The 20,286-nt window shown below is 45.9% G+C and overlaps 1 protein-coding gene across 1 annotated transcript in view; it reads left to right on the top strand.

The window, feature by feature from the left end:
- ASIC2 (acid sensing ion channel subunit 2) overlaps positions 1 to 20,286 on the top strand; it is a 281,545-nt gene that overhangs the window by 172,571 nt on the left and 88,688 nt on the right. The window contains 1 exon segment of the mRNA XM_030924250.1: positions 16,629 to 16,779. Within this exon segment, the coding sequence (XP_030780110.1) occupies positions 16,629 to 16,779 (151 nt within the window).

Genomic DNA, 20,286 nt, shown 5'->3' with positions numbered 1-20,286 from the left:
CTGTGCTTTTCTGTCTTCCTGCTTGCACTTCACGAGTCTGTGATGCCTCTGCAAGTAACTCACCTTCCCTGAACCCCAGTTTCCTCATCTGTAAATGGGACAATAGTGTCTATTTTGCGAGTTTGTTGTGAGAGCAAGTTGTCACTCCCTTTCGTCACATCTGTCTCTCCTGTCTTCATCTGACATTGTCCTGAGCAGGAGCTGGACTAAGATGCAAAATTTAAGGAGGCACCCACACTCAGGTTAATGCAAGTGCAACCCCTGAAGTAATTGCTCCCTTAAATTTCATGCCCTAGGTCTTCATTTGCCCCATCCTAGTCCTGGTCCTGTTCCAGGGATCTAGAGGGGATGTAAGGCTGTGAAGAGGACAGGAAAGATAGGCTGTAGGGTGAACTGATGTGAAAGCAGTAGCAGAAAACAGGCCCTGCCATGAATGCCCACAGCTTGACAAGAACAATAGGCTGGAACAGGTGGACCTTGCTTTATGTAATTACGCTGGAGAGTTGCATTCCGTAAGTTAATGTGCATGAATCCATGATGATATTACAGCTACTTTATCTCCCTGATGATCTTAAACTGTTTTATCTTCATTTCTTACAGCTCATGAACTACCTGAGGGTACTGTCCAAGTCTTATTTATCTTTGTATTCCCAGGACCTAGCAGGGTATTTGACATGTAATAGTTGCTCATTAGATGTTGAATGAACTAAAAATGTTTTGTCTTTCATTGTGAAAGCCTCTAATCATCTTACGTCCTTTGATATTTAGTTCGTAATTCAAGGAACTGTGGCACAATGAAAACTACACTCCCCTGGGATTCTAGTATCCCAGGATGAGACAGTAAGGCATGAGGATGCTGAATAAATATTAGCCCAACTTAAAAAGCTAGTAAGTGGCAAAATCATGCTTTGATTCCAAAGCCTGTGCTCTCTCTTTTATGGTACAGGGGCCAAGTCTAAGCAATATTTGTCAAGTATGCAAGATACCATCTCTGCCTCTGTCACTCGTCAGTCCCTTCTACCCCAGCCCTCAAGTTGTGACTCTCATATTGCCCTGTGGCTGGGGTCCCCCACCCCCTGGCCACAGACTGTTAACAACCCAGCCTACTGGGAAGTGGGCCACAGAGTAGGAGGTCAACGGCGGGCAAGCCAGCCAAGCTTCATCTGTGTTTACAGTCACTCCCCATTGCTTGCATTACTACCTGATTCAGCCTCCTCTCAGATCGGTAGCAGCATTAGATTCTCATAGGAGCATGAACCCCATTGTGAACTGTGCATGTGAGGGATCTAGGTTGTGCCCCCATTATGAGAATCTAATACCTGATGATCTGTCACTGTCTCCCATCACCCCCAGATAGGACTGTCTAGTTGCAGGAAAACAAACTCAGGGCTCCCACTGAGTCTACATTATGGTGAGTTATCTAATTATTTCTTTATATTTTAAAATGTAATAATAATAGAAATAAAGGGCACAATAAATGTCATGTGCTTGAATCATCCTGAAACCATCGCTCCGCTCCTCCCCAGTCCATGTAAAAATCGTCTTCCATGACACCAGTCCCTGGTGCCAAAAAGGTTGGTGACCACTGCCCTGTGGCACCTTCTCAAACCCTTTCCCACTTTCAGGCATTGCTTCTTGCTATAGAGACACTGGCACCACCAGTAGAACTTATATGCTTCTGGTGCAAAACTGGCAAATAGGGTTTATCTAACTTGCCAACTCCAATGGACCCATAGTGGCAGCCAAAATTATTGGACTGAAAACAACTGTGAGTCCCAGAGGGAAAGAGCATTGTGATCAATCAATTATGTCTGTTACAGATCTAGAAAGGAGAGTGGTATCATGCATGCTGTATATCTCCGAGCCAGGCCCTAATTTCACATGTCAGGAAAGCAATCTGATTAAACTACAGAAAACTCTCTGCATTTGTGAATCTGTGATGGCTTTGAACATTCACAATGTAAGCTTTGCTACTAAAATTCCATGCTACTCAATCTCCAAGACCAGCTGTGGGGAAAACTAGCAGACAATGACATTCTCCAAGCAGTTCCTGGAAAAGCTGAAATATGACTTTAATAAGAAAACATGAACTCAGTAAGAATGTGGTATGAGGATTTTAGTGCCATATGGGTAGTTACCTATTTGACCTTTTCTTGATCAGCTTTTAGAATCGGCCTGCCTTGGGATTGTTTTCTGCCCTGCCATTAATGGAAACATCTGCTTTTCTTCTGTAAACATCATAAACTATCATTTGGTTTCCACTGATGCATCACTTTCAATCTAGCCCTGTAGAATAATGCAAAATTAACCAGGAACACAACACAACACACTTCTGATCCCCTCTTCTTCCTTCTCCCATTCCACACCTGCACGAAAGAAGGGATATGCCCAGCAGGTGTGTAATGAGGCAGGTGCAAGGAGTGACATGTGTCTGATCTCAGGGTTGGTCATCCAGTCATAAAGCACACTCACAGTGGGAGGAATTAGCCCACCCAAGCCCATGGGATAGGAGCTGGGAAGGCGGGAGGAAAGTGAAGTTCAGCTAAGCAAAAATAGCCAGTCAGAGTGATGCAGACTTCCTCAAGAATACCCAAGAAACTTTCCAGAAGGGATCTGGGTACAGCCACAGGGAAACCAAGCAGGCAGGTACTCCCATAAATTCAGCATGCAGCAGTTAGTAGCAGGAATAGGGTTGTAATCACAAGATTAGGCAAGCAACTGTTTGGTTTTTTTTTTTTTTAAAAAAAAAAAAAAGGTTTTAATGGCAACCACCATTCTACTATCTCTGAGTTCAATTTTTTTAGATTCCACATATATAAGTGAGATCATGTGGTATTTCTCTTTCTGTGTGTGGCTTATTTCACTTAGCATAATGTCTTATTTATCTAGATGTATCTATGTTGTTGCAAATGACAGAACTGTCTTCTTTTTAAAGGCTGAATAGCAATTCATTGTGTATCTGTACCACCTTTTAAAGTTCACGTACCCATTGATGGGCACTCCTGTTGTTTCAGTATCTTGGCTATTGTAAATAGTGCTTCAAGGAACGTGGGAGTGCAGACATCTCTTCAACATATTGATTTTAATTCCTTTAGCTGTAAACCCAAAAGTGGGATTACTGGATCATATGGTAATTCTATTTTTAGTTTTTTGAGGACATGCCATACTGTTTTCTGAAATGAGTGTGCTAATTTACATTTCCACCGACAGTGTACATGTGTTCCCTTTTCTCTACATCTTCACCAATACTTGTTATCTTTCATCTTTTCGATAATGGCTATTGTAACAGATGGAAGGTGATATCTCCTGTGGCTTTAATTTGCATGTCTCTGATGATTTGTGATGTTGGGCATTTTTTATACATCTGTTGGTCATTTGTACTGCTGGTTACCAGAGGCTGGGGTGGTTCAGGTGGATGGAGAGGGAGTGGGGAGATGTTGATCAAAGGGTGCAAAGTTTCAGTTAGACAGGAGGAACAAGTCCTGATATTCTGTTGCACAGCATGATGACTACAGTTAATAAGAGTGTATATTTCAAATTGCTAAAAGAAGGGATTTCAAATGTTCTCCATTTAGAATATTTAAACCACAAAGACATGATAAGTATGTGAGGTGGTGGAAATGTTAATTAGCCTGATTTGATCATTGCACAATGTATACATGTATCAAAACATCATGTTATACCTCATAAATGTGTCCATTAAAAAGCAAAACCAAAAAACATCAAGTATTGAAAAGAAACTTCTAACAGGAACCATGAACCCAGAAATCACATCCTATAGGAGCTCAGATATTAAAGTTCAGGTACAGAATCTCTATTAATAATAATATTACTAGCTAGTTTTATTAAGTGAGTACCCTCTGCCAGGCACTTCAAATCCATCATGTCATGGGTGATCAGAACGTAGATTAAGATGTGCTCCATCGAATGTGGCAGCTTCGGGGCCACATCCCAGTGTGTACGGGCTGCTGTACCGTGAGCACCCCTGACTCCAGTCTGCTGTGCTTGGGAGCTGGAACAGGCAGGGGCTGCAGGAAGCATGCCAGTAGGGTTGGAAATAGGCAGTAGGGACAGCAGAGATGGGAATGGGAGCAGACTGTGGATGGTCTATGGCCACACATTCTCCCTCACTCTTTCCTGAGTTCTTGCCCTCCTAAAAGCTGGGAACTCTTCCTGGGTTCTGCTCCCTACATTTGGTGGCAGCCAAGTGGGTGCTCGTCACAGTCAGCCTTGGCTCGCTACAAATATGTTTCCTCTTATTTCATCTACTTGTCTTGGCCGTATGTTCCTAGGTGTGGTCTGGTGATGTGTTGGCAGTGGACAGATCAGAGAGTCAGCCTTGGGGAGATCTCTGAGGCTGACAGGTTCTCTCAGGAGAATCAAATGCTAACTCCTCTCAGTTGCTGCATCTCTGTCTTAATAATTATCGACTCTGTGAAAGCTGAGCTCCATTATTCATTATGCACAGTGCCTGGCATGTAGTAGATATGCAGCCAGGATAATCTGACTCCACGGTCCGTGTTCTTCCACAGTTCTGCCCGCCTCTTAATAGAACCCATAGTTGTCTACCTGAGGGTGTGAGGTTCCAGTCTGGAAGACAACTGGAATGATGAGCAGATAGGCAGGGCTCAGCTGGCAGCCAGAAGCATAGACTGGCACCACTGGCCTTTCTGAAAGCATTAGCATGGCCCTGCTAAGACGAGGAGCCAGTCTAGGGGATCTGTCTCTCAACCTGCCAAATACCACTGCTGTCGCCACCACTGTTCCTAGGGAAAATTTCACAACATTTCTCCATGCCCCCCACCATCCCACCATCACTGCCCACCAGGCAGCTTCCTTCTGTGCACTCCCACAGTGCCTGGCACCACCCAGTCTGTGGGCCACCCTCCCCACTGGATGATTCCTAAAGGGTGACTCATGTCTGTATCCCCAAGGCCTGATGTGGTGCCTGGAATACAAGAGGTGTTCTAGAGTGTTCTGGAGATGCTCACTAAGGAAATGAATGAGAGAGCCACAGGCATGGTCCCGGATGGAACAACATCTGAGATTCAACATCCACAGCCAAATAGCAACTCCTTTCCTCCCTAGTTCCTGCAGGGCTTATGCAAGATCCAAGCCATAAGCAGGAATACTCCCTGCCTGGGCTGAGCCTTTTTGTTTTTCTACAGAGAACTTTCAGGCTCATCATACTCCTTTTGATCTTCACAACAGCTCCACTGGAAGGTATTCTTACCAGCATTGCTGAGATGCACATTCAAGAACCAAAAAGATGAAATGACTTCCCCAAATCAGTGGTAGAGCCAAGATTTGAAACCAGGGCTGCCTGGTCCCCAAATCCATATTAGCTTTTTTTCCTTCACCCAAACTCCCCATTAAGTGCCTTCTATTCACCAGCTACCAGACCAAGCCCTGGGAACACAGAGATGAAAATGACACAACCCCTACTATCTACAGGAGACAGACAGTAGAGCCCTCAGAAGAAAGAGCAAGCAACCTGTCATTGTGTCCCATTTGAAATTTCCATCAAACCCAGAAATGCCTGTCAACCTTCTTCCCTCAACCAGCCAAGCTGTGGTCCAACATGAAAGACTCCAGTTTCCCCACCTTCTGCTTCATCATCTCAAGTCAGACCCAATTTTGGATTCTCAGATGAGTTGTCAAGAGGGATGCACCAGCAGAGGCCCAGCATGTTGAACACCTTTCAAGGTGAACGACTGGAGTGCCTTCAGCCTTCCCCTCTGCCTCTGTGAGTCATCTGCTAGGAGAACACATTTGTCCACACAATTGAAGGAGAACACTCCGATTCGCCTGTTGTTCCCCTTCGTGTTGTTTTCCCAACCAACAGACAGATTTGCAGGCGCTTGATGCTCTTTTTCCTGCGTAGCATTCACACATCTCTTCCTGCATGGTCTGAAGCTCTCTGGACAGCTGCCCAGCAGAAAAGTCCCCGGCTGTGCTTCAGGCTTGGAGGCAGGAGACTAGAAGGCCTCTGCCTCTTAGTGAGAGCAGCACAGGAAATGTCACATCGCAGCAGATGGGCCCCAGGGCATGGAGAAGGGGGGTCACATTACCATATCATACATTCAAATAATGCAGAGCGTTATTCCAACAACTCCCACATGAGAAGGGAAACATCAGGCAAACTACTCTTTAGCTGTAGGACCTTGTAGCCTCCTGTAGGAGCCTCAGTTTTCTCAACTGTAAGCTGGGAAGAATAACACCTACTTCCAAGGGCTTTGTGAGCTTTAACAGACGAAGTGTTCAAAGCAATCAGCACAGTGCCCACTCACGCTCCATGATTGCTTATCCTTCCCTTTCTCCCCAGAAAAAGTAGCTTCTAAGGAGAATGATGTCAATGATGTCCTGAAAAACATATGGCCTCCTGATTGGGAAGGGCAGAGGGACTGCATTGTGGTCGCATTTGCCTCATCTCCTTTATTCTCAGGAACAGCACCTGCCACGTGGAGATGCTTACATGAGTGTTTATTGAAATCACTTTTTCAAACTCACTGTGAGAAAAAGCACAGTCATGCAGCACTTCTTAGAACATGATAGGTGGTCAAAAAATTCCTGTTTCAGGAACAGGTGAATGAGCAAGCAGGTTTTTTAATAAGATCCGGTCTTTACCTTCAAAGAGCTAACCATCTACAGCAGCTTCCTTGCTAATAAATCCCTCTGGCTGCATTTAATTGACAAGAACCTTAATTGCAACTTCAGAAAACAAGAGGCAGGTTCATTTTGTTTACTAGGAGCCGGGTAACCCATTTGACAGACTTTCTCACTTCCCAATTGTGTGAAATGTATTTGAGGAGTTTGAAAGAGAAAAACAAAACAAACAAAACTAAATGGCTGGCTTTAACAAGCACATTATTTTGAAAACAGTCTAATGAGAAATTTCAGTAACTCACTGAGAAGAAAGCAGAATCAACTCAGGGAAAAGAAAAAACAGCTAAGTTTTAGAGGCATTTTGGAGCAGTGCAATTTCATTTCCTTCCAGTGTAATAAGCAAGAGATGAGAAACCCATCACCCAGAAGAAGCCCTAAAGGTCAGGATTAATGAATAGGTTAGAAGGTTTGATGCTTGCAGGACCAGCTGTGTGCTGGTAAGTGGATGTTTCAACAGTCCTTGAGGGGGCTTATACATAATTTATTTTCTTAAGTAGGTACACAGTGTAGAAATGTTGTTTGCACTATTAATTGGACCAGAAAACCGTGTCTTCATGGGTATTAGCTATTCCTAACCCCTCACAGCAAGGGCTCCACTTTGCATTTCCCAACCTCTGTAAGGCAGAATGCCCCAATAGATCACACCATGCGCAGATGCTGGCAGCAGGCAATCTTACTCTTATGCCCGGATGCAATGATCCAGGAAAAGGATCCTAGCCATTATTTCCAAGTCCCGGCATGTACAAACAGAAGGCTTCGAGGAACAGCAGAGGTTCAAGACATGAAGCCCAGGTCAGATATCTACTCTCCCTCCAGATTAGCTGTGTGACCTGGGACAGTCATTTCACCCCTCTGAACATCAGACTCCCCAGGTGCAAAATAAGAAGTTTGGAGGGGAAGCTTTTTGGTGTCTGGCACTTTGGTCGGATTTCTCTGACTCTGAGACGTGCCTCCCCAACTACCAGGTGGGAGAGCTCTAATGTCAGCAAAGCACCAGCCTCACTAGTCTGCCAGAAACAAAGCAGGCTGGGAGATGGCTAAGGATATGAGCAGTGGCTATGAGGGATGGGGACAAAGAGTATAGACTTTGGAATTAGGCCAAGAATGATTTCGCCCAGGCTTCTTCAGCTCTGTGACCTGGCTCAGCCTCTCTGTGCCTCAGTTTCCTTATCTGTAAAACAGGGATGATAACATCATCTTCACAGGGCTGTTGCAAAGGTTAATGACAGCAGATATAAAGTGACTAGCACTGAAGGCGCTCCAGGGAGGGCAGCAAAGCCAGCCTGTGATTTCAGAGCTACTTTAAGAGTTACTGGAGGATCAGTGAGACTCTCTCCTTATTCTACACTTTATTCTACATTTCTTTGATTTAGAATGTGCCAACTTCAGATTGGTGGTATCCACTGTACCAATAGCTAGTTACAATTCAGCTGCTGGAACTCATATAGATTTTCAAAGAGGGTTGTGTGCATGGAAGCATCTCCCTCTCTACAGAATTCCTTGGCCCCCAGTAATCCCATTGGCTACCCTGGGCTTCCAGCAGCAGGCTTAACATCATTAGAGAATAGAAAAGCAGGGGCACATGGCTGTTTCCTTCCCCTCTAACTACTTTAACATGACAAACCTTCACGTTGTGCACATGTACCCTAGAACTTAAAGTATAATAAAAAAAAAATTAAAAATAAATAAATTAAGAAAAAAAAAGATGAGCTTGGTATTCTATGAACATAAGCAGAGAGCACAGGAACCCAAGCCCCCATTTTTCAAGTCATCTCTGATCCCGTCTTCAAAACTTAAATAACTCATCTCTCTTCTGCTGAAAAGTAGACACATAGTACTTCCTTCTAGTATGGAAGTAAAGATGTCTGTTATGTAACCTTCCAAACAAATCTACCACATGGCATGATTACCTTGCCCAGTTTGCAAAAGAGAACACTGGAATTGACAATGGCCACAGACTTCAGTAGCCATCAGTGAGCTGCTTTAGCCTAGTGTCCCCTCCTTTTAATGTCTCTGATGGGAAGGTCTCACCCATGAGTCTCAGCTCTGCTACCCCTTGGCACTGTGGCCTTAAGCAGCCTCAGATTCTCCATTTCTGGATGTGAATATAAAATGCCTCTACTTCCGGGTGGTTGGGACCATAATCAAGAATGAGGAGGGCCAGGCGCAGTGGCTTACACCTGTAATCCCAGCACTTTGGGAGGATGAGGCAGATGGATCCCTTGAGGTCAGGAGTTTGAGACCAGCCTGGGCAACATAGTGAAACCCTCTCCACAAAGAAAATGTTTAAAATTAGCCAGGCATGGTGGTGTGTACCTGTACACTGAGATACTTGAGCCCAGAAGTTTGAGATTACAGTGAGCTGTGATCATACCACTGCATTCCAGCCTGGGTGACAAAGCAAGGCCCTGTAAAAAAAAAAAAAAAAAAAAAAAAAAAAAAAAAAAAAAAAAAACTTACATAAAACTATGACTGTGCCAATCAGGAGTCAGCACAAAGTAGAAGCCAAGGAATTGTTAGTTTCCTTTCCTCCATCTTCAAAGGGCCATTGAGAAAGTTGAAGTTCTATGTATATGCAATCTCAATCTCTAAACAGTAACACACAATGCAAGCATTAGGAATGAAAATGATAGTTGTGGGACTTATTTTTATCTCAGGAGCACCCCCACCACCACCACCACTCCTGTAGATCCAGGTTTGAAACATGCATCTTTCTTAATTCCTAATTAATTCTTGTAGACCAATCCAACTAAGTGCAATCCTAGACTCTCAGCAACCCGGCAAATCCAGCCTTGCCATCCACAATGGGCCTGTCAACACTTAACGGGAAAGCAGAGAAATGCCTGGCAGAATAGCAGGTCTGAAGAAGCAGCGAGCTCAACCTGACAGTCTGGACTTAAATAAATTATATTTTCTGGCTGGGGGCGATAAGGCATAAATTTGAAGCGTATGTTCTTACACGTCATAATGCCCCAATATGCAGAAAGAGCTGCATCTTGTTCCAAGTTTGTAGCAAAATTGCACTGTGTGTAAATAGCTCTCTGGCTTTTGATGATGAGCAGAGAGGAAAATAATCCTCTGAAAAAAGCCAGGCAGGAGTGGCAGGCTCAGCAGCCCAGGCTGGGAGGCCAGGAAAGGCATGCAGCCAGGGAGCGGGCGCTTTGCTTTCCCTGAGCCTCTCCGCCGGCACCTAGGAAGGTAAACTGTCCCCGGTCATCTTAGTTCCTAAAAGGATTATTTCCTCTAATGCTTTCATGGAGACGCAAGCAAAAACGCTTGGGTCCAATTAGGTGGGAAGTGAGAAGGCTCCAGCAGAAAACGGGAGGGAAGGGGAGCTGGTCAAGATGTCAGCATGAGCTCCAGCCAGAACCAGGTGAGGCCAGCCAACACAGAAGGGCACTTCCTGGAGGTGCACAAGGAAATGTGTGCCAGCAGCACCTTGACTCTTATTCATTCATTCATTCATTCACTCATTCATTGAATAAAACAGACACAGTCCCTGCCCTCTCAAAGCTGACAATCTGGCCGGGCGCGGTGGCTCAAGCCTGTAATCCCAGCACTTTGGGAGGCCGAGACGGGCGGATCACGAGGTCAGGAGATCGAGACCATCCTGGCTAACACAGTGAAACCCCGTCTCTACTAAAAATACAAAAACTAGCCGGGCGAGGTGGCGGGCGCCTGTAGTCCCAGCTACTCGGGAGGCTGAGGCGGGAGAATGGCGTAAACCCGGGAGGCGGAGCTTGCAGTGAGCTGAGATCCGGCCACTGCACTCCAGCCTGGGCAACAGAGCGAGACTCCGCCTCAAAAAAAAAAAAAAAAAAAAAAAAAAAAAAAAAAAAAAAAAAAAAGCTGACAATCTGGCAGAAAACACATCCGACAAATAATCATATAAATAACCATCCAGTTACACACTTTGACAGACACTATAATGGAAAAATATAAGGGATGTGAGGTTGTAAAACAAGAAGTCACGATTTGAATGAAGGCTGGGAGCCTGGAGAAGCCAAGCACCTCTCTGAGAAAGTGGCTTTCAAGCTGAGGCCTGATCAGGAGGAGCTGGCCAGGCAAAGCATGCCAGAACATTCTAGGCAGAGAACACTCCAGGCATGTGGAAATGCCTGGCGGGGAAGAGCTTGCTGCACATCCTGGGATCCGAAGAGGCCAGTATGTTTGAAGCCTGTGAGAGCAGGGAGAAAGTATGCCAGGAGCTGAGCCATACAGGGCCCCAGTAGGGACTGGGGGCACTGGGGGCTTCACCCTAAATGTAACAGGAAGTCATACAAGGATTTTAGGCCTCCTGCTGGTGGTCTTGACTTGATAAAGAATTTAGCTGTCCAAGCATGGAGGCGGGCACCTGTAGTCCCAGCTACTTGGGAGGCTGAGGCAGGAGAATGGTGTGAACCCGGGACACAGAGCTTGCAGTGATCTGAGATTGCGTCAGTGCACTCCAGCCTGGGCGACAGAGCGAAACTCCATCTCTCTTTTTTTTTTTTTTTTAATTATACTTTAAGTTCTAGGGTACATGTGCACAACATGCAGGTTTGTTACATATGTAGACATGTGCCATGTTGGTGTGCTGCACCCATCAACTCGTCATTTACATTAGGTATATCTCCTAATGCTATCCCTCCCCGCTTCCCCCTCCCCACAATAGGACCCGGTGTGTGATGTTCCCCTTCCTGTGTCCAAGTGATCTCGTTGTTCAGTTCCCACCTATGAGTGAGAACATGCGGTATTTGGTTTTCTGTTCTTGCGATAGTTTGCTGAGAATGATGGTTTCCAGCTGCATCCATGTCCCTACAAAGGACACGAACTCATCCCTTTTTATGGCTGCATAGTATATGTGCCACATTTTCTTAATCCAGTTTGTCACTGATAGACATTTGGGTTGATTCCAAGTCTTTGCTATTGTGAATAGTGCCACAATAAACATACGTGTGCATGTGTCTTTATAGCAGCATGACTTATAATCCTTTGGGTATATCCCCAGTAATGGGATGGCTGGGTCAAATGGTATTTCTAGTTCTAGATCCTTGAGGAATTGCCACACTGTTTTCCACAATGGTTGAACTAGTTTACAGTCCCACCAATAGTGTAAAAGTGTTTCTATTTCTCCACATCCTCTCCAGCACCTGTTGTTTCCTGATTTTTTAATGATTGCCATTCTAACTGGTGTGAGATGGTATCTCACTGTGGTTTTGATTTGCATTTCTCTGATGGCCAGTGATGATGAGCATTTTTTCACGTGTCTGTTGGCTGTATGAATGTCTTCTTCTGAGAAGTGTCTGTTATATCCTTTGCCCACTTCTTGATGGGGTTGTTTTTTTCTTGTAAATTTGATTGAGTTCTTTGTAGGTTCTGGATATTAGCCCTTTGTCAGATGAGTAGATTGCAAAAATTTTCTCCCATTCTGTAGGTTGCCTGTTCACTCTGATGGTAGTTTCTTTTGCTGTGCAGAAGCTCTTTAGTTTAATTAGATCCCATTTGTCAATTTTGGCTTTTGTTGCCATTGCTTTTGGTGTTTTAGACATGAAGTCCTTGCCCATGCCTATGTCCTGAGTGGTATTACCTAGGTTTTCTTCTAGGGTTTTCATGGTTTTAGGTCTAACATTTAAGTCTCTAATCCATCTTGAATTAATTTTCATATAAGGAGTAAGGAAAGGATCCAGTTTCAGCTGTCTACTTATGGCTAGCCAATTTTCCCAGCACCATTTATTAAATAGGGAATCCTTTCCCCATTTCTTGTTTTTGTCAGGTTTGTCAAAAATCAGATAGCTGTAGATGTGTGGTATTATTTCTGAGGGCTCTGTTCTGTTCCATTGGTCTATATCTCTGTTTTGGTACCAGTACTATGCTGTTTTGGTTACTGTAGCCTTGTAGTATAGTTTGAAGTCAGGTAGCGTGATGCCTCCAGCTTTGTTCTTTTGGCTTAGGATTGTCTTGGCAATGCGGGGTCTTTTTTGGTTCCATATGAACTTTAAAGCAGTTTTTTCCAATTCTGTGAAGAAAGTCATTGGTAGCTTAATGGGGATGGCATTGAATCTATAAATAACCTTGGGCAGTATGGCCATTTTCACAATATTGATTCTTCCTATCCATGAGCATAGTATGTTCTTCCATTTGTTTGTGTCCTCTTCTATTTCACCGAGCAGTGGTTTATGGTTCTCTTTGAAGAGGTCCTTTACATCCCTTGTAAGTTGGATTCCTAGGTATTTTATTCTCTTTGAAGCTATTGTGAATGGGAGTTCATTCATGATTTGGCTCTCAAAAAAAAAAAGAAGAAGAATTTAGCTGTCACTTGGCCACCTCTCTGATTTGGCTGTAGTCACCCTCTGGCTCCCCACCCCTGCTGCTCTGGTGACTGCCACGCTTCACCAAGCTCTAACCTATTTCAGCTCACACCTGGCACGTTTGTGAACTTGCTCCAGCACACTGCACCCAGAAGAAGGAGCAGAAAAGATTACATTGACACCAAGGGCAGCTGCAGGAGCTGCTGCCTGGGCTAGAATGGGTTCTAGCCCTGGCAAGGAGGCAGTCAAGGATGGGGAACAAGTCTCTACTCACTCCCACTATAAAGAGCTCTCTGCTCCCTCTTTGACAGGGAAAGCCTTCAATTCATGAGGCTTCCGTTCCCACTGTATCTGCTCAAAGCAGACACTCAGTCAATGATCAATTGAAGTGCAGAGATGGGAGGATCTTAGCACCCCACTAGACCCTCTATCTGTTTTTGTAAGTGGAAAAACTGAGAGAGGCTGGTATAAAGGAAAGAAAGGGTCCCAGTTGGACACTTTCTTGCTGTGTAACCTTTAGCAAGTCATTTCCTCTCTCCTGGGTCTCTGTTTCCTCATATGTAAAGTAAGGTGGATTAACAAGATGATCTCTAAGACGCTTTTCAGTTCTTACACCTTGTCATCATCTTCAGATGCTTAGGGAGGGTCAACACCTTCACCAATGACACTGGGCATGCTTTGGCAGGGCCGAGATCACAGCTGATTTCAGGAGTCCACACCACTCTCTAACCCCAGCCCAGTATTCTGAAGTTCAAGGACCAAAAGGTGAAGGAGTTGGAATTTGCAATAATCTGATGCTAAGTTGAAATTTACTTTTGCTTGCAAATCCCTTCATACAGATAGGCAAATTAATATTATAAGCAATTTTGAAGAGACAGAGAGGATATTTAGAGTGTCTACAAAGAAAAGCTCTATTGGAGCACCCCAGAATTCACTCCAGATGTGTTCAACGCCTTGCAATGGATGTGCTATGAAATGCTCTTATCTGTTCATTACAGTGATCCCCAGGAACACGTCTCCAAGGGATAAGTTCATTTGCCAAGTTCAATTGCTATATGCAATAGTTATGAAAAAACTTGGTTCTTTGAAAAAGTATGTTTGCTTTGGACTTTGCATTAATTCCAGCTGTTCTCCTCTGCCATGAAGCTGAAAGAGCAGGGATTGGCTGTCCTGAAATAGTGCAGCTGGCCAGGGACTCAGAGCTGTTTCGTATAGTGGAGAACAACATAGATGTTTCACTAACCCTTCCTACAGGTCTTGAAGGCAAGCAGTAGAGCTTGTACTTTTTTGCAATCCCCATAATCCTTGCACATAGTAGGAGCATATGCATATGAATATTGAATGGACTGATGAGGAAAGCAAGGCAGAAAGGAACAGTATGTGGCTAGGAAGTGTCCCAATGATGAAAACCCTCATGTCCCTCCCAGGACAGCACAGCAGAAAGGACACATGTGTTAGAATCAGACAGATATAGATTTGAATCTCAGTTTTTCTCCTACTAGCTGTGTGACCTTATGCAAGTCACTTAACCTCTCTGGGCCTTGGTTTCCTCCTCCGCACAATAGGTAAAGCAATAACTGCCAATGGTCACGGTTGTAAGAGTTAAATGAGATAACATAGATAAGCATCTAGCACAGTTCCTGGCACATGATAGAAGCCCCTCTTCCTTTCTTCTATCTAGCCATAAAGATTTACATAAGAAAGGCAGCCTCCCACAGTCACTTCTGTTATTTACTTGCCTGTGCACTGAAAGCTGGGAAGCCAAAAAGCCTCCCTGTGGCCTCTACGCTGTAGGATGGGACAGTGCAGTGAAGCGTGCTCAGGAAAGTGGCCCAGACCCAAATCTCTGTGGCTGCAGGAATCCAATACAGTCAGCCTGGCTCTCCTCCAGCCAATTCTGCCAGATGTAATTTGGCTTCAGCTGGAGGTTCGAAAGCAGTTATATAATCATCATAACCCATAGCATTTGTAGAAAGCTTTTACAGTTTTAAAGCACTTTTGCATGCGTTACCTCATTTGATCCTCTCAATAACCTTGAGAGGTAGCAAAGCCAAAGACTAGAACCCCCATTTTATAGATGGAGACATTGAGGCTGGGAGGGTTTATTTGGTTCACTTAAAGTCACACTATATGAAGTGGCAATATCAAAACTTGGACAAAGATCTCTGCATTCCTTTCCCTGGGCTTTTTCTACACCATCACTCTGCCTCTTTGTAATCATACTTTCATCAAGCAAAAGTTGACTGAGCCCCTACTGTGTGCCAGCAATGTACTAAGTGCCGGGATTCAGAAATGAGAGGCAGAGTCAAATTCAGGAGAGATGCAAAACCAGCTATTCAGTGAGTGCCAAGCAAGGGGTGCTGTGGTGAAGGATCAAGTGGAGCAAGTAACCCAACTTGGTCCAGGGTTTTAGGAAGGCTTACTGGAGAAGGAAATGCATTGATCTGGTCTTGGAGCCCAGCTAGAGGTTGTCCAGGCAGAGAGAGAAGTAAAAGGAGTTACTGGTGCCAGAAGCAGCAAGTGGAGAACCACAAGTGTGTGAAGCATCAGCATATGACCTGGGGCTGTTACAAGTTGTTTGGTCTGGCTCCATCCACTCACCCACTCATTCATTCATTCATTCAACATGTATTTCCGGAGCACCCCATGTGCCAGTCACTATACTAGCTACTAGGGATAGATAATCATGAGCAAGCAGACATAGTCCCTGAGCCCCTGGAGTCTACCTTCCAGTGGATGCTGCTGGACTCGGGCGGAAAGCAGCAGAGTGAACGGTAGAAGGAATAGGTGGAGGGCATTGCAAAAGACTGGGCATTGCAAAAGACTGGCATGGCAGGTCTGAATTCTAGCCTAACGAGCATAGGGAGCCCTGATGGGTTTTCAGCACAGGATTAATGTGATAGGGTTTGCATTCCAGAGTAACTCACAGTTACCTTAGAGGATGGGCTGGAGAAGGTCATCTGGAATCCTGAAGTCCAGCCAGGAAACCAGAGTGATGCAGGCAAAAAAACGCTTGGGTCCTAAATTTCATCAGTAAGGAAGACAAAAGACTAAATTCAGGACAGATGTAGAGAGGTTATTGATAGGTTCTGCTGCCCGATTGGTCATCGGTGTAAGGAATAAGAAGTGTAGACAGCAACTCTGAGGGTCTGACTTGAGCCCCTTGGCAGATGGCAATGCTGTTCCCTGGAACAGACTTGCAAGAGAATTGCCAATGGGGTGGGGAAGCTAAGGAAGAAGATCAGTTGCCTCTGGACAAACTGAGTGCCCAGGGTCTGCTGGAAACATACCTCAAAGGTGAACCCAGTGTGTCTGGATGCCAGAAGAGAGCCCAGGGCTGGAGGTGTGGATTGAAGGATCAGGAGTTTACAGATGATATTTAGTGCCTGGAAGTGAACAGGACCTCCCAAGGTAGTGCTCAGAGGAAGAAGAGACCAGATGCTACTGCAAGAAACCCCAAAGGACATCCAGATTTGCTCTTTGATGCCAGAATTTCACTTGGTAAAAGTCAGGCCCACAGCCAGGATGAAAAACCGCTGGTTCCTGAGAGGGGTGATGGTGATGGGCTGTGGGGACTCTGACCTGCTGTCAGATTTCTGGGGTCTCGCCAATCTCTGGACCCCCATCTGAAGTTACCCATGTGCTTCTCTCTCTCTCTCTTCTCTCCTTCAGGTGTTTACAAAATATGGGAAGTGTTACATGTTTAACTCAGGCGAGGATGGCAAACCTCTGCTCACCACGGTCAAGGGGGGGACAGGCAACGGGCTGGAGATCATGCTGGACATTCAGCAGGATGAGTACCTGCCCATCTGGGGAGAGACAGGTGAGCTGGGCACAGGGACCGGGCATAGGGTGATGGTGGAGGGCTGCAGGCCTACCTCTGAAAGACTGGTGAGCTGTCTTGGCCCACCCTGTGAGGGATTACTGTCCAACAAGAGGTTGGTGACATGCTGCTAAATCATAAAGATGTCCCTGGCTTGGGCTGGGATGCCCCGGGTTTCCTCACATTTTACTATGTGGGAGAGGGACAGATGATGGGAATACTGGCGAGGTAAGGTAGGTAGGGGGAGGGAAGACATGCGGGAAGGTTTGAAGTAGCAGGTGTGGTTGGTCAGGTGAGTGGCTTGATTTCAGGAGAGGAGGAAAGGATGACAGCCTCTCTCAGTCATCCTGAATATCCCAACCCAGTTAGAAGAACTGAAAGGAAAGCAGGCTGCTGCCCACTGGGGGAAGCTGGAGGTGCTGGGAAGTGTTGGAATACCAAAGGACATGGGCTCAGGGACCTGGCATCGTGCCTGTGTGAGCCCCTGGGGGACCCATGTGTATAGACCCTAAAGCGTATTTCATGCATTCATCTATTCATTTATTTCCTCAGCAAACCATTCCTTAACCAGGTACACTATCTCAGGCTTTGCACCCAAGTAAGGACATTATGATGAAAAAGACCAAGTCCTTGATCGTGGCCCAGAGGAAGAGACACAATCACAGGGAACAGGGTCAGGAGAAACACCAAGGGTATTTGAGCAGGGTCTTGAGATGGTCTTGGATCATCCAGATGGGCCTGATGTAATCACATAAGTCTTTATAAGAGGAGCTCAGGAAGGTCAGACAGAGAAGGCAGTGTGATGACAGAGGCAAAGACTGGAGTGATGCAGCCACAAGTCAAGGAGTGATGGCAGCCTCTAGAATTTCACCAGGAAAAGAAGGTAAAGAGGTGCCCAAGAGTGGGAAACATGGATTTAAGAGGGACCCAAAGTCAGATTAATGCTGTGTTCAGGGCATAATGGGAAGGATTGCAGAGGTGGGTCAAGAGAGGAGCGTGGGGAGCAGTCTGAAGGGGATTGGGAGGGGAGGGAAGATTCCAGCAGGAGGGAGGTCCTGGGCCCTCAGGTTGGGGTTGAGGAAGGGGTGGAGCCCAAGCAGCCCAGCCCCCACCTCTTGCCACCCCTGTGCCTTGAGTTCATCGACTTTGGACTCTAGAGTCTGGCACTCAGCATACCCAGGCTTATCAGGCTGCTGAGACAGTGAGTGCTTCCACCCCAGGAGGACTGACTGCAAACTCCAGGCTCTCTCCCACCACCGCTCTCTCAGGAACACCCTGATGCGGGGAGGGGAGTGTGACCATTTACCTCCCATCACAGCCAGTCCTCTGCTCCTCCAACTGAAAGATAAAATGGCCACACACGTGTTACTGTGCCAGTGCCATCTGGAAGCTCACCTCAGGAGCCAGGGCAGCCCAAGCCCCATCAGCCACTCACTGAGGAGACGCTTTGTTGATCCTGTGTACTTTTCTCAACTCAATGCCCCTCCAGGTGCAGACGGATGAAGGTTTGTGTCCGTTCTGATCTCTGGCATCCCTGAGGGCTGGTGGACAGGGCATCCTGAGGCCAACCGGGCCCTGGGACCGTGGAGGCCTGTAGACAACTCAGGGTCCAGGGGATGGAGTCTTGGTCCCCAAAGAGAGGCCTTTCTTGCAGACACCAGAACACATATGATTATCTAATCATCTGTGGAAGAAGAGGGAAATAAGGAAATAAAATGAGTCATGGAGACCCCACACTCAAAGCCTAAATAGAAGTTAGTTATGTCCTTCCATGATAATGGTAGGTTTCCTAGCCTGTTATCTTGATTCAGGAGCAAAAGCACATGTACACACACACACACACACGCGCGTGCACTCTCAGTGCCAGGTCCCCATCACAGACATCCTCACACAGCACAGTTCCCTGTGGAATATGGCGTTGGTCTGAGCACTGACTGCAGGCTACAAGGCTACCCAAAAAGTCTGTGTTCTGCCTCCCAAAGCCACAGATGGTCAGAGCAGGAAAGAACCTCTGAGATCATCTCTTCCAGGCCAACCTTCTCTTTCCCCTGAGGGCTGGATTGAAGTAATGATGTCTTTGAAGTCATGCAGTGAGTTCATAGCTGAACCAAGACTGTTCTGACCCAAGCTTTTGGACCCTCAGTCAACCTGACTGGACGATGAGCTACACCAATTCGGGGAAAATTCATAATCTTGATTAAGGACTTGTCACATGCTAACACTGTGCAGGTCATCATCGGGGTGCAGGAGGCATGAGAAAAGACCCCACCTTTCAGGATCTTATTATCTCACTGGGGGCACCAGATGTGCACACAGTTTCTGCAAGAGAACTCCAGTCTCGTTCCTGGCGAGAGTTTGAGTCATCCCTGCGAGATGGACCAGTACAGTCACTTAGACAGTCTCCTTTGAGACTGGGGAGTTGGGGAAGCAGGCTGTATGAAGAACGGGTTTAAAGCAGGGGCAGGGGATAGAGGGGCAGAAGAAACAGGTTAGAGAAAAATCTGATCAGTGCTGTCCTATAGACCCTTCTGGGCTGATGAAAATGTTGTCTATCTGCTCTGTCCAGTACATTAGCCACTAAACCCTTGTGGCAATCGAGTATTTGCAAGGAAGCTAGGAGAATGAGGAATTGAACTTTTTTATAATTTCAATAGATTTTTGGGGAACAGGTGGTGTTTGCTTAATGAATAAGTTCTTTAGTGGTGATTTCTGAGATTTTATTGCACCCATCACCCGAGCAGTGTACACTGTACACAGTGTGTAGTCTTTTATCCCTCAACACACACCCACACTTTTCGCCAAATCCCCAAAGTCCACTGTATCATTCTTATGCCTTGCAGAGGAATTGAATATTTAATAAAGTTTCATTTTCATTCATTTAAGTTAGCTAGCTGCAGGAGGCTGGTGGCTACCATATTAGAGAGCAGATAGTATATCGGAAAACGGCTTCTGACAACTCTAGTTGACTTCATGGATTTTGGCTTTTGCAGCCACCTCCCATATTCCTGGGGTCATAATATTCCATATTCCTGCCTATTCCCTCACCATGACCTTGAGTGTCAGGTAGAACTCCTTGTCCCCATTTTCCAGAAAAGGAGGCTGAGGTTTTGTCGCTTCCCCCTGACTCCGCAGCCGGACCCTTGAACTCCTGCATTAGGGTTCCCTCCATCGTACCTTTCTTCAGGCTAAGAAGGCCCTGAACAATGTGCTGCCTCTTGCAGATGCTGGTCACCTCAAAGCTGCTTATTTCCTAGGCCAGTGGGAGGTGAGTCCCATGTGGGTGAGAGAGAAGCCAGCACATCTGTTGAAGGATGGGAGGTGGGCTCTGGCAGGTGAGAGATGCTTGTCTGTAAAACCACCTGAGGAGGCGCAGACACACATGGCTGCTTGGTCATTGATCTCGAGGACGATGAACACAGCCAGGCCTATCCCTGCCACAGTCATCAGGAGGCAGCCTTCCTGACCTGCCAAATTGTGCAGCCCCACAGATGCCATCTCCCTTCCTTA

This window comes from Rhinopithecus roxellana, chromosome 19 (assembly GCF_007565055.1).
Source record: "Rhinopithecus roxellana isolate Shanxi Qingling chromosome 19, ASM756505v1, whole genome shotgun sequence".
In the NCBI taxonomy this organism is placed as follows: domain Eukaryota; kingdom Metazoa; phylum Chordata; class Mammalia; order Primates; family Cercopithecidae; genus Rhinopithecus; species Rhinopithecus roxellana.
Note: the sequence above shows the minus strand (reverse complement) of the source record. Positions and strands in the feature narration are given on the sequence as shown.